Here is a 15,058-nt window from a genome sequence, read left to right as displayed (position 1 = left end):
TGTCATTGTTTTATCAATTAGTATATAGAAATTTTTCAATTTACCATGTTTAATATTTTTCATCTATGCATTCAAACCTGATTATTCATTTTACGTATTTCATATGAATTGTAAACTTTGTTTGAAATTTTTTTAAAAATGAAAAGTTGAGAAAAACACACGAAACTAGTTGTAAACAAACCTTTGAAAATTCATAAGAAATTATAGGATGAATGTTAGATGGATCTTATATTTCTCTAGTGTTTAGGATATGAAAAGGATTCTCTATAATTTTTCTTAGAACTTTTAGAATCCATTTACTACTTCTAAAAATTGAAAAACTAAGTTTTTTGAGTAAAAATTATACTTTTCAGTATATGAAAATAATGAAAATGGCTTAATATTAGCTGAAAATTTGTGAGTATGGAAAAAAACATAATTCTGATTTTATATGATTTTATCAGACTTTTATAAGTTAATAAAGAATTAAAATCAGATTATTAAGTCAAATTATGCACTTAAACTCTTGAAGCAAAACCATGTAGTTATCTCTTTATTGTGTAGTTGTGTGTTCACACTGGGATTTAAGGGTTACGATAACCTGAAATGGGCTACACACTTTATTATAAAAATTTATTTACTAATAAATAAAAACAAAATACTCTAAATATTTAAAATTTTCATGTGGTTATTTGAAATTTATTTGTGAAAGGCATAAGCAATAGCATGAGGATAAGCATCAGCACTGACAAAGAAGCACTTAAAATCACTTCATTTTAGTTGCTAATTATTATAGTGAAGAGAGGAGGGCCAAAAGAATAAATTATTAAGTAGGGGGAAATTTTTTAGGGTTTAAAAATAGACTTTGTGTGTGAATGTGCGGGAGTGGAAAAGGAGATAGGTTTTATCTTCTTCGTTATTTAGTTTAAGGAATGGAAGGAAAAACATTTTGATCAAGATCTTAAATAAATTAATTGTGAGGGGAGGGGGTTTAAAAAGGGAATTAAGATTTATGGGTTTTTGGACATTAGGCTGATTTCTTTGAATGCTTTTCTTTTCTCTTGAACAAATAAAAGAAATTAAGTTATTAAGGTATAGAAAGAAATTAAAAAGGAATTTAAATGGTGGACTTCTAGATAGCTACAATTTGAAACAAACTTCCTTAAAGTCAAACAAAATACAATTCCTAGATAAAACACCACAAGAATGGCAAGGAGCAAATTATGAGGAGTTGCTCCTGCAAGATGGGGGGGAAAGCCATAGTTAGCCAAGAATTAGAATTCTAGTGTCTATCTAGAGACTCAACCGTGAGTGGAAAGTGATATTTATGGAAACTAAGTTACTTGGTACATACATATTCTACAATGTTAGTTGGGCTACTAGGGTAGTTGATAGCAAAAGCTTGGAAGGTTAGTCAAAGTGAGCAATATTAGTAAGAGATCCCACCTATCTAGTGCAACTACTCTTAGGAGTTGGCTTGAAAACTCAAAGTGAACAAGTGAATAGCAAGAGAGAAGAGAGTGCTAGAATATCACATCCATTATATGAGAATGATATGAAATTGCAATCCCTAAGGTACTAAGTACCACACCAACTGATGGGTGTTCACACAAGGAAAAAATTATCCTCAAGCTAGAAGGTAAAAAGTATCTATGGATAAGGGAGCATTCAAACGAAAACTTAGGAGGAACACGATAAATGTAACAATGGACAATAGCTCCAACTAAGATGGCTGCCAAGAAGGGGTGTGGTTAGCATAGAACAAGGCGCAATCAATTTGCAAACAAGAATGGGGATTACGTGGTGGGCATCCTCTCTATTTATAGATCAGCGGATCCTCCCAAATTAGAGTTTGGCATGTGGGGCAGACACTCTCTAGGAATTTGGAAAGAAACTTTGGTAATAAGCATGTTCTAGGAATTTGGAAAGCAGTCATTTAATGATAACTTTGGTAATAAGTATGTTCTGCGGCTGTAATAAAGAGCTAGTCAGTATACGATGCTGCTTTTAGCTCAAGGCCCCCTCTCAAGCCCAAAATTGGAACCTTATGGGGCTGTAATAAAGAGCTAATTAGTATACAATACCTTTTCTAGCTCAAGGCCCCCTCTCAGGCCCAAAATTGGGACCAGGAAGGGACTGCAGAAAAAGTAGAATTCAGCCCATAATCATCATCCCAAGGTGTTCCAACCCAAAGCAGCCAGCGCATCGGGCCAAGGGCGCACATCAGCTTTTCAAACATGTTGTTACCAGGCAGTTTCAGAAAATAGAGCTGAATGAAACAATCATTCCATTCAAAGAGATCCAGCAAAGACTTGCACCACTCATCTAGATATTTGTATTCGGAATAGTAAAGATTTGGATACGTGAGCCTGAGCAGCAATCACACATGAGCTCATAAACAATCCACTATCCATACACTTCAACCTTGCTTTGAATCTGCAGGTTGCTTGTCGATGTTTAAGAAACTACCACATCATGCTGGAACTGTGAAATTAAAAACATGCAGCTACATTCTCTAAAAAGTGCACATCATATTGGAAGTGAACAAACAAAAAACATACAGCTTCATACTCTAAAAAACCAGCCCTTCTTCGATCATCTCGGGATGTTTGTCTCTCCTGTCAAAGCATACAATGCAAATGTCAGACATTGCAGAATCCTTTTCACAACCAGCTATGTAAACTTCTTCCCAAAACTCACATATAAGTGAATAAAACTCCGGGTTCACTTCATGCATATAGTACAAAGAACTAGATATGTTACTTTACAGAGACACCAGCAGATCCTCAAATTGAATAACAAGTTTTATTTGAGTACACTGTAATAACGCAGTTACAATCACTCAATACTCCAACCAGTCACAGTTAAACTGGAGAAAACAGTGAAATTTCATAACGGCTAGTTTTTCATCGAGTCTTCCTTAAATAACACAGTTACTTGGATACAATTGAGGAGCTACACAGTGACTGTCTTTCATGCATAATGCAAAATCTTCAAATGAAGATTGCGATCAGAAAGGTTAACCACAGTAAGCTGTCTCGCTGCCTGCCCACACTTGCCCCCTCTTTGACACAGTTTCTCAGTGAAAAACCTCATAAAAGACCAAGATGTTGCTATGCTTCACCACACTTGCCTTCTTGAATTCTGTGGCCATGTATTGTACTAAAGATGTGGCACACATGCCATTCTTGACAGAGACACGTGGCCCTCATCTGAATGTGCTCTTTTACATGATACCACATGTGAGCTTCTGTCACGTTCCATGGCTTTCACAATTGCCATGTGTCACCTACCAATACATAGCAATGTTAGGCCAATAGGGGCTTAATGCTGCACCTTCCTTGCTGTCCTGATGACAATCATACAATCTGCATCAAAAATAGAAAAATGCACCTAGTTGTATTTTGTCCCTAATAGCTTTCCAGTTTTACACAGATAATACCTGCACTATTAAAGCAGATACATGAGTAGATAGCACGCATGCTCTATGTGAATGCTTAAAATGCTCAATTATCTACAATCATCACAATCCATTGTACTTTGTGTCTAAGATCAACCATTCCATATGCTTTGCAAATCTTTTCTTGGCACCCATTTCAGATGTTTACCCCCTGAAGGTCTAAGATCGTTGACTCCTCTTATATGGGTTTATTCCCTTCTTGTCTCCCTACTGTCCATTAAAGAATTTAGAAAAAATGTCTAACACCCACAATAGGTTTAGACAGACGAGTTGTGATATTCAAAACATATTTACATGAAGTTAAGGTGAGGGTTTTCCCCTATCTCTTGCTAGGTTTAGTGTTTTCTTTATCAGAAGTACTCAAAATCCTTAGGCAATAAAAGCCTTCTTCAACATCTTTCCTCCATCAAACTTCAACTTGGCATTGCCCTTGTCTCCCTATTCTTGACCTTTGCAACCTGGCCTTATTGACCATTATTGCTTGTTCTACATTTGTTGGATTCTCAAAAGTACCATCAGCTTCATAGCCAACTCTCAGGTGGATGGTGTATGTGTCTTTACATCTGCTAAGATGGTTCATTACAAGATGTCCTTGTTCTTGACAATAGGTGCTAGCTCCAGTCTTCTTTTTTACCAACAAGATTAGTGCACCAAAAGAATTGGAACTCACTCCAATGAGGGTGTTTGGCAACTAGCACACTTTACAGAAGTTTCCCAATAAATTTAGATTTGCGAGCTAACAAGACTATTTGAGCAAGGCACCCTGTAATAATGTAGCTGCATTGGCCTGGTCAAGTTCTCTAGATACAAGCTGGGAGAGGGGATGTTCACTGTCAATGATGATAGGTGGCTGGAGTTCAAAGAATTTTCAAGACAGAGAGAGAAGATGACCCAAGGGACTAGTTCACATGTTGACACTCTACAAACTCTGTACTTTGAGCTCAACACAGTATGTGGAAGGGTTTCGGCCCTCTTCATAGACTCTGCAATACCAAGAGCAGATATGGCTGGTGCTATTCTTGATAGAGATGTGCCAGTGCAAATAGGGCATCTCCCTTTGGCAACATGACACATGATACCTCTTGGGTCCATGCAAACGATCAGGAAGTAAGCCATCCACACATTCTAAGGGCAGGCATGTACAGAGAACACTCCCCAACCAGCTTTAGATGCAATGGACAATTCAAAAGGCCAGGCCAAGACTATTCACAAAGCACTTTAAAGTTGTATGCTGTCTGTGGGCCTTCTTCAAAAACCCTGCTCTTATGCTTTTTCTTTGTGGAATTTTGGTCTCATAGACCTTATAGGACTTAATGTGTCTCTCTCTCCCTTGCTCTCACCCTCCTCCCAACCTGACCCCCCACCAAACAAACAACCCTAGTGGTCCCAAACAGTTCAAAAAGCAAAGAAACAAAGGAGGGGATTCATTCCTTACATCAGCAACAGGTTTTAGATTACTTGGAGCTCCTTCCACACCCAATTCCCATCTTTTGGCCTGGCTTAACTTCAGAAAGCCACTGGTACCATCCTCTTCACTAATCTGAAAGTTTAGTAACATGCATCAAATGCACATTATGAGATTTTAGAGCAGATAACAGTATAAGCTATCAGAGCTAATATCATCATACAGCAAAAACCCAACCCTACTTTTGATATCACTCTCTAACTTTTGATGTCCAAATCTGAGTCAGTGTCACTGCACACCTTTTTTACTCAGAAACTTTAAAGGGAAGCCTTCCCCGTAAATTAAACAGAATTAGGCTTCAATCTCTTTCCTACTTAAATTTGAGAATGAATCTATCCAATATAAAGCACAACTCTGTATGCTTCTTAGAGAAATCTATGTTGTTTTTAGTTTCACCTTCTGGAGTTCAGCAAGCCTTTCCCTGACTTGAGTAAGATCCTCTTCATTTACATTAAGAACTTCCTTCCTCCACAGCATATCCGATGCTTTCGAAACAAAATCGATATTAGAACGGCGAGCTTGCAAAAAGGATTCAAAGAACTCCATAGCTGAAAGACGATTTTCTGTCCAAATGCCCCCAAACCGAAAAAAAAACTTAGTCACTGAAGAAACTGAAATACTGAACTAGTTTTTGCAGCAAAAACGGTAAATAAAGAAAGCAGGAATGAAAAAGCTTGTAGCATCTGCTAAGCACAACATCCACAAGGCAGGTTGAAAATGTCCATTGATGAGACTGTTTTATTGCTGCTATGTGGGAAGTCCATCATCCTCAAAAGGCTAGGGGTTCAGAGGTACATAAACACAAATGTGTTGACCTAAAAATGCATTATATGCTAATTAGCCATATTAAACAGCCCCAAAGCAAGCTTAAGTAATTAAATTACAAAACTTTCATTTAAAGAAATGTGTTCCTAGAGAGTATCTGTGTCCCATAACCTAAATCCTAATTTGGGAGGACCCAGCCATCTATAAATTCACAGGCTGCCACCACTCATCCTTAAATCTCATTTTTGCAGATTGTTGGTGCCTAAACTCTGTTCTCTACAAACTGCATAGAGAATATCTCCATTCAATTGCTGTCCACTGCTGTTTGCTGTTGGCGCCAGCTTCTAGAGACTCCCCAACTGTTGGCAATTGCTGTTTACTGCTGTCTAGACATTGTGATCGGCTGGTGACCTCATTTCCACTGCTGTTGCTGTCCAGCTGATGCCAACCTGTCCACATCATCATTTACTGTGTTTACTGCTGTACGGCCAGCAACAGCCTGTGTTTTCACACTGCAGCCTGTTGCCTGCCCTTAACACATCATCAGCTACTGCATTTTGCTGTTTACTGCCTGCACCTGCCTGCCACATCATCAGCTGATTAAAGTTCTGTTTATTTCTTCTTTCAACTACTTGTCTCTGACACTGATCCAGCCTTCACAAAGCTACATTTGCTGCTATCAAACATCTTCAGAGACTGTCTGCTGCATTTCAAGATCTGTTAGAGTACAACACACTCTTCTACTCATTCCCTCTGCCCCAATCCTTGAGACACAGGAGCTAGAGGTTCAATATTCACCTTGCATAGTGTGTTTGTTGCATTGTGCATTGTATTTATTCATTATTCAAATTTATTCATCTTCTGTGTTCATTGACTTTGTGTTACCCTAACCATAACTCTGTTTCTTTATTAGTTTGTGCATTTGCCGTACGATTGCGATTGTATTCTGTAGTCAAGCATTTTTTAACATGGTATTAGACATAGAGATAGGGAACTTCCATTTCGGCACTTGGGAACGGATTAACGCGTTCCGGGAGGTCTAAGCCCAAGAAATGCTAGCAGAACATTCCAGCCCATTCCTGCCCGTTCCGCCCTGTTCCTTGGCCGTTCCTTGTTTGGAATGGTTGTTCCAACAGTGGGGCATTTTTTTTTAAATGTCATTCCTGTCCGCCTCAACTCCCACCTGCCCGACTATCGCCCTGTCGTGACTCTCACCTGTCATGGCTCGTCCTGACTATCGCCTCACGAGTCACACCCTGCTTGCCTGGCCCAACTCCCGCAAGGACTCGCGCCTACCTGGCCCGGCTCCCGCTTGTGATCAAGTGAGGACTCTCTCTCTCTCATGCGAACTTCAAATTCCAGAATCCAGATTAGTCTTGACTCTTCACTCCTTGAGGCTTGCCCCAAATTTAAGGGTGATTGAAGATTCAACACGGATTTGCAATTTTGCCCCAATTTAAAGCATCTATGATTCAAGCTACAATCTCCCCCGAATTTGAGGCAATTTGGATCGGTTGTTGGCAATTGCCCCAAAATTTGGGCCTTTCTCAACAAGGATTGAGGCCCAAATTTGGCTGCAATGTCCCCAAATTTGGAGCATTGGGATCCCGGGATTTGAAAGAGTCCCCCAAATTTGGGGCATTTTGAATTAGTCATTACCCAAAATTTGGAAGCTGAAAATACACCAAATTTTGAGGCATTTTCAGCAAGGAAATGCAGATTGGAATGCCCCAAATTTGTGGCATTTTCAATAAAAGGAATGCAGGCTGAAGTAGTACCAAAGTTCGGGCATTTTTAGCAAACATTCAACACATGCATGTTGAAATTTTGGCTGCAAATTTCTGCAATTTCATTGAACTTTACTGATTATTTGTCACTTTTGTGAGAGCAGAGGATCGAGGTACAGCCAGATTCAGTAGACAGTGTGAGAGTGAGAGAGACAGAGTTGAAGCACGACACCCAAGAGAATAGACTGAATGAGTGTAATCTGAAAGTACAAAGTACAACCCTTAAACCTTAGGGTTGTAGGGGGGTGTTCACACCTGACACACACTAAGTGCCCAAATATGTGTAACATAAGCACATAAGTACATACAATAATAAGACCATAAGTCTGGGGGAAAAAACCTCTCCTACCGAGAGTAAAAAGTGCCCCAGTGTCCTACTGATCACCGACACTCCCATATGAGCGTAGGCGTAAGTAAGGCGTGAGTAAAATACCCAACAAACCCCCCTGAAGTGAAGAGTGATCAAGAGTACAAGGATCATCCGCCACCAAAGGATATCAAATTTAAAGCATCGCGAAATGCTTCAAATTTGTCACGAGGAAGAGCTTTGGTGAAGATGTCTGCCACATTACTGGTGGTAGGACAATAGACAAGGCTGATATCACCTGCTTGTAGCCTCTCTCTGACAAAGTGATAGTGAATCTCAATGTGTTTCGTGCGAGCATGAAACACTGGGTTCCGTGCCACTACAATGGCACTCTGACTGTCAGTGAACAATGGAGTAGGCTCAGTAACAGATACATCCAAATCAGCTAGCAAGCGTCTAAGCCATACGCATTCAACTGTGGTGGTGAAAGCTGCCTTGTATTCAGCTTCACATGACGATGTGGCAACAGTGAATTGTTTCTTGCTAAGCCAAGAAATGCAAGAAGTGCCAAGAAAGAAACAATTGCCACTAGTAGAGTGACGTGTATCATAATCACCAGCCCAATTAGAATCACTGTAAGCATGTAAATGCAGTGGTTCCCCCCTTGGCATAAAGCAACCCAAGAGAACGAGTACCCTGCAAGTAGCGAAAAACACACTTGACAGCTTGCCAATGTGACATACGTGGCTGATGCATATACCTACTCAAAGCTAAAACTGCAAACTGTATGTCCGGCCTAGTATTGCATAGATAGATAAGACATCCAACTGCAAGAGCATATGTATGTATATCAAACAAATCACTGTCATCATGTAATGACAGTTTCAGTCCAGGTTCCATGGGAGTAGTAACTGGCTTGCAATCCTGTAAGCCAAATTTCTCAAGAAACTGCCCAATATACCGTGACTGTGATAACCCAATACCTCGAGCATTATGTATGAACTGGATGCCCAAGTAGTAATGCAAAACTCCCAAGTCAGACATGTCAAAAGTTTGCTGCAAATTTTGTTTGAATGCTGAAATCTGATCAGCATGTGTTCCAGTGAGCAAAAGGTCATCAACATAAAGACATAAAATCAGCATAGATCCCCCTTCTTTACATACGTAAAGGGTAGACTCAGATGAGCTGTTTAGAAACCCCTGACCAAGCAAGAAAGCATCTATCTTTTCATACCAAGCTCTAGGAGCTTGTTTTAAACCATATAGTGCCTTTTTGAGCTTGCATACCAAATGTTCTGAGCCTTCAACTGCAAAACCAATGGGCTGCTGTACATAAACTTCCTCCTGAAGTTCCCCATGTAAAAATGCAGTCTTGATATCTAGCTGATGGACTGTCCAACCATAATGTGCAGCCAAAGCAATCATAGACCTGATAGTCTTCATACGGGAAGTAGGAGCAAATGTCTCCTCATAATCAATGCCCTTTTTCTGTGCGTAGCCTTTAGCTACCAGCCGTGCCTTGTATTTATCAATGGATCCATCTGCTTTTCTTTTCAATTTGTAGACCCATTTTCTTCCAATGGCTTTCTTCCCAAATGGCAAGGACACCAAATCCCAAGTTTGATTCTTAGTAATAGAATCTAATTCAGCTTACATGGCTGCCATCGAATGCACATTGTGTTATGCATCCTCATAACATTCAGGCTCTTCACTATCAAAAGTACTTGCTGCCATAATAAACTCCACAGTATGTGCTGAATCATGCAAACGAGTTTGCCTTCTAGTACGACCAGCCATGGGTGCATCCAAAGGACTATCTTGCATAGTCTGCAAATACCATCTAGGTAGTTGTCTAGCATCCTGGCTGTGTGCAAGCTCTTGCTGAATTTCTGTTTCAGCATGATGCTGAATATTCCGATCAGCCAATGGCTGAATTTCTGCACTTTCCATAGGAGCAGCTGGCTGAACATTAGGTTCATTTTGTGAACCTCCAGCTGATTCACCAAAAGTAATGGGCAGCAGCCCTTCAAAAACATCACAGGCAGCCTGATATGTGTCCAAACCAACCAAGGATAATTCTGATTTTTCATCAAAAACAACATCCCTGCTGACAAAAACCTTCTTAGTAACGGGATCATAGAGTCTGTAGCCTTTGCTCTCATTGCTATATCCCATAAAAATGCACTTAACAGCCTTGTTGTCCAATTTTCTTCTAAGTACCTGTGGAATATGGGCATAGGCAAGACACCCAAAGGTACGAAAGTGACCAACCGAAGGTTTACGGCTGTTCCAAGCCTCAAATGGTGTGATGGTCTTCAAGACTTTGGTAGGGCATCTATTCAAAATATGGCAAGCACACATGACTGCTTCCATCCAAAAACTATGGGGCAAGCTCTTTGCCTTCAGCATACATCGGGCCATCTCCATGAGTGACCGATTTTTCCTCTCTGCTACCCCATTCTGCTGTGGAGTATAAGCTGTAGTATACTGATGTACTATGCCCTTCTGCTGCAAAAAAGAATTCAGCATAGAGGACATGTATTCCCCCCCTCGGTCCGAACGGAGAGTCTTAATGTGGCATCCAGATTGGTTTTCAACAAGTGCACTGAAAGCCAAAAATGCATCATACACTTCTGACTTCTTTTTCAAACAATAGACCCAGCAAAAACGTGTGAAGTCATCAATGAATGTCACAAAATAATAACAACCACCCAATGACATGGTCTGCATAGGCCCACAAACATCTAAATGCACCAACTGCAATCTGGTTGTTGCTCTCTATTCCAGGCACAAACAAAGCATCCTGCAGGCGGAGAATAGAGCCATCAATGGCTGTGAGCTGAATCTCCCCAATACCATGAACAGGGTATGATGCATTATTGGCACACTGTACCGATTTTCCAACGAGAGGTGCACTAACTGAAGCAAACAAATCTCTGCGAGATGTGATATGTCTAGAAGCACCACTGTCAAAGAACCAAGTGTCATCATCCTCTGTAGAGCTAAGTGCTCTATCGGCCCAAGAGATGTCATAACTGCAAGTGTAAAAACAATAGTCCATGTCCACAACAAAGGACGCGGACTCACTAGCAGTGGAAGGAGTAGTAGAAACAGACATTCCTGACTCCTTCTTCTTCTCTTTGGCAATGCGCTTTCTGCACTCAGTGATATAGTGGTCGGGCTTCTTACAATAATGACATTTTCCTTTCTTTGCTTGCGTCCCCCCTTGTGACTGATTCTGCGATGTGCCCGAAGTGCCAGAACTCTGTGGAGCATTTTTCACCTTGCTGTTCTTGCCTTTCTGTCTTGCCACAAAAGCCTGCTCAAAGACTATAGCATCCACACCACTATTTTTCCGTGTTTGCTCCTCCTCTAGAAGCAAGCTAACCAGCTGAATAAAAGTGAGTGGGTGCTCAGCAATCCTCATGGTGAGGTTCAATGCAGTATGAAAAGACAAGTACGAAGGAGGTAAGGAATTCAAGGTCGTGGATATCAACTGTGCATCCGAAAAATACTCATCTACATTCATGAGCTGCTCCCTCAAGTCCTGAATCTTGTTTAAGTGATCCTGCATAGAATCACCTTCATGCATCTTCAGAGTTTCCAACTCTTTCTTCAAAAAAGAGATCCGAGTCTCATTCTTTCCTGCAAACATATGCTCCAAAGTCAACCATGCATCTCGTGAAGAAGATGCCGAACGGATATGAGGTATGATGGACCGCTGAACTGCCAGAGCAATCAGCGACAAGGCCTGTGCATCACGGGTATCCCAAGCTTTTTGAGCTGCAGTTCTGGGTGGAAGTTGCTGAAGTGGAGCGGGCTGAGGTCCCCGTTGTCCACGTGCGCCTTGGGGAGGAGGAGTAACGGGAGCTACAACTCCCGGTCGAGTTTCCTCTCCACTGACATAATCCCATAAATTCTTGGCCACTAATACATTCTTCATCATGAATGACCAAAGGGAATAGTTGTTTCCGTCCAGTCTGCCTTCCTTGGATACATACATAAAGACATCACCTCCCTGATTTGCCATGATGACAAATTTCCAAAGACAAAATGAGCAATGTCAAAGCAGTATTAACTGGAAATCTGCAAATTTCCAGAAATTGCAGCAAATACGTTTCTGCAATTAATGTGCAAGGGCGTACTCTGTCAGAAAACTGTCTTTTACTGCACGCTTCCCAAGGTGCAAACAGTGCAATGCAACACTGTTATGTCAAAATCCCCAAAATTTTTGCCAAAATTTCTGTCAAAGACAGTCTTTTTGTGACTGTATCAGCAGTCCAAATGCAACTGTCTTCCAAATACACAAAAGCCCCAAAATTTCTGACGATCCGGTCCAGAAATTTGCATGAATTTTTTCCCTGCACTTGTTCTGTGCTTGCCGCATGTGAACCTCCGCTTCCAGAACTGTGTTCTGGGCTGAAATTTAAAAAAAATTGTTGAAAATTTTACCTGATGTCGTCGTCAAACGAGCAGGCTGCACGTGGTGGGCAGGACGTTGACTGGCAGGCGCAGGACAGTCGTCGCAGTGGTTTCGTGGACAGGATGTGGACAGGGCAAGCGACGTGGACAGGGCAGTCGACGTGGACAGGGCAGGCGACGGGCTGTTGACGTGAAGATTTAAAATAGCGGCAGGTGGGCAAGCGGGCTGTCGGTGGTCAAACGGGCGTCGTCTGACGAGGACTGCGCTGTCGAACAGCGCACGAGCTGCTGACATTACAAGGCGACTGTAGGCAGTCGTTCTCAGGCACAGACAGCGTGACTAATGGGCTGCACGATCCAAGCGGTGTCACAGCAAGACTGGTGGCTGACGTGGCGTGCTACAAACGGACACTCCAGCAAAGGCCATGCATAGAGAAACAGCGCCAGGGCGCGTGCAGGTACGGGTAGCGTCGGGACTGTTGGAGCTGCACGCTGACTGTTGGAGCTGCGCGCAGGGCAGAGGAGTCGTCAGGGCAGGTCTAGAGCTGGCGACTCGGGGGCAAAACTGGCGGGGACTCCTGGCTGCTAACTGAGGACCGCTCTAATACCAAATGTGAGAGCAGAGGATCAAGGTACAACCAGATTCAGTAGACAGTGTGAGAGTGAGAGAGACAGAGTTGAAGCACGACACCCAAGAGAATAGACTGAATGAGTGTAATCTGAAAGCACAAAGTATAACCCTTAAACCTTAGGGTTGTAGGGGGGTGTTCACACCCGACACACACTAAGTGCCCAAATGTGTGTAACATAAGCACATAAGTACATACGATAATAAGACCATAAGTCTGGGGGAAAAAACCTCTCCTACCGAGAGTAAAAAGTGCCCCAGTGTCCTACTGATCACCGACACTCCCATATGAGCGTAGGCGTAAGTAAGGCGTGAGTAAAATACCCAACAACTTTTATATAGATGGCAGCATTGGCATCTATGGGATCTTCATCATCCTCAGCAGGTACTTCGTCAATAACAGGACGAAGTCGAAGCACTACTTGATCATGGTGGGATGAGGTAGATGCACGGGTGCCATTGAGAGGTGGAGGGGCTCGCCCTTGGAAATGCAACCTTTGCTCTTATGCTCACACTAGTGGGGATGATAAAGTGAGAGCCCATCTTCTACATGAGGAGGGGAAAGAGGTGCATTTTTGCACCAATGTATCAATTGAGAAAAGGCAAGAGTTACTTGACCGCATAGCCACTTCTATGGGGAAATCACATGCCAAGAGATGCCAAATATAGCAATGGATCCAACAACATGGACTCCAAGGCCAACAAGGCATGGTGCTTCATGCAAAAGATCACCAGGATTAGTGGCTATGCAACCTTCTCGTGGGCCATCAGTGGCAACAAGTTGTGGTGTTAAATAGAGTTCATTGCACACTTCATGGGAACCAAAGAAAAAAGAGGAAACAGATGCAGCAATGGCACGTTTTTTCTACCATGGCCATATTGCATTCAAATCAGCCAGGTCACCTTATTTTTTAAATATGGTGACAAAGATTGCAGAGTATGGGCCCATATATAAGCCCCCTTCATTAGAAACTATCAAGACTACATTGCTTCAGAAGTAGAAAGCAGCCATAGAGATTGCAACACCAAATGTTCACAATCAATGGGCAAGAAATGGAGTGACATTGATAGCAAATGGATGGAGTGACACACGCCATAGGTCCATACATAGTGTTGTCGCATATTTTCATGGGGATATATACTTCATTGGTAGTCATGATGCTTCAGAGACTGGATAGAGTACAGATGTATGGACTAAAGCTGTTGGGTCAGAAAATGTAGTGCAGTTTGTGGCAGATGGTGAATCTACAAACAAGGCAGCAGGATACATTTTAATGGCAATGTATCCACATATCACCTTTAGTCCATGCATGGTGCAATGCTTGAATAACTTGTTGAAGGATATTAGGGACTTGCCATGGATTCCATCTCTTGTTGCGAAAGGCATCAAGATCATCACATTTATATGCAATCATCAGTACTTGCATGCTGAGTTTCGCAAGAGAAGTGACAAAGAACTTCTCAAATACTCGGATGCACGATTTGCATATAACTTTCTTATGCTTGGTCAATTGCACTATTACAAAGGTGCAATTAGGGAGCTATTTTCTAGTGATGAGTATGAAAATTGGACTGGGGCTGCCTCTGCTACTGCTGTGTTATGTAATGCATATGTCTCTGATAGAGATTTTTGGGATGAGGTGAATCACACCAACCAAATGGTTGATCCTATTATGCACATGTTGAGGCTTGCAGATGGCATGGATCCATGCATTGGGAAGATCTATGAAGGTATGGATTGCATGATTGAGAAGTTGGAGAGTTTGGAACCAAATGCAGATAAGTATGTGCAGATCAAGGAGTTATGCATCAGGAGATGGAATGAGTATGACTCTCCTATGCATGTTGCAACATATGTGCTTGATCTTGAGTTTCAAGGAAAGATGCAAGAAAGAGACCTTGAGGTGATTAAGGCTTGGAACACATTGCTTGCAAGGCTTTATCCTATCCGTGAAATGCAACACAAAATTAAAAATCAGCTCTCTGTGTATCAGCAAACATTAGGGATGTTTGGTACACATGATACACTAGAAGACATGACAAATATTAAGGCTACTTTATGATGGGAGGACTACGAGGCAGAAGCTCCAAAGTTGTAGAGTTTGGCTATTCGTATTCTTAGCCAAACAATTAGCTCTTCTTGTTTAGAGCAACTATGGAGCTCATTCAATCATATTCACTCAAAGAAGAGAAATCATCTTGGTACAATGAAGATGAATAACCTAGTTTATGTGAGCTCCAATCT

General features: G+C 41.6%; 1 protein-coding gene and 1 pseudogene across 1 annotated transcript in view; both read right to left on the bottom strand.

Annotated features, from left to right (window-relative positions):
• LOC148037544 (putative calcium-binding protein CML11) overlaps window positions 1-15,058 on the bottom strand; it is a 262,608-nt pseudogene that overhangs the window by 75,355 nt on the left and 172,195 nt on the right.
• LOC148037546 (protein CONSERVED ONLY IN THE GREEN LINEAGE 160, chloroplastic-like) overlaps window positions 1-15,058 on the bottom strand; it is a 78,628-nt gene that overhangs the window by 21,345 nt on the left and 42,225 nt on the right. The window contains exons 2-4 of the mRNA XM_087676476.1: window positions 5,301-5,467; window positions 4,875-4,979; window positions 2,541-2,597 (exon numbers count right to left, since the gene is read on the bottom strand). Coding sequence (XP_087532602.1) covers window positions 2,541-2,597; window positions 4,875-4,979; window positions 5,301-5,450 — 312 coding nt within the window. The 5' untranslated portion in view covers window positions 5,451-5,467. The remainder of the gene's footprint in view (window positions 1-2,540; window positions 2,598-4,874; window positions 4,980-5,300; window positions 5,468-15,058) is intronic.

Source organism: Lygodium microphyllum, chromosome 4 (assembly GCF_053477565.2).
Source record: "Lygodium microphyllum isolate KBCC chromosome 4, Lygodium_microphyllum_v1.1.10, whole genome shotgun sequence".
Lineage (NCBI taxonomy): Eukaryota > Viridiplantae > Streptophyta > Polypodiopsida > Schizaeales > Lygodiaceae > Lygodium > Lygodium microphyllum.
This window is presented reverse-complemented; position numbering and strand designations above follow the sequence as displayed.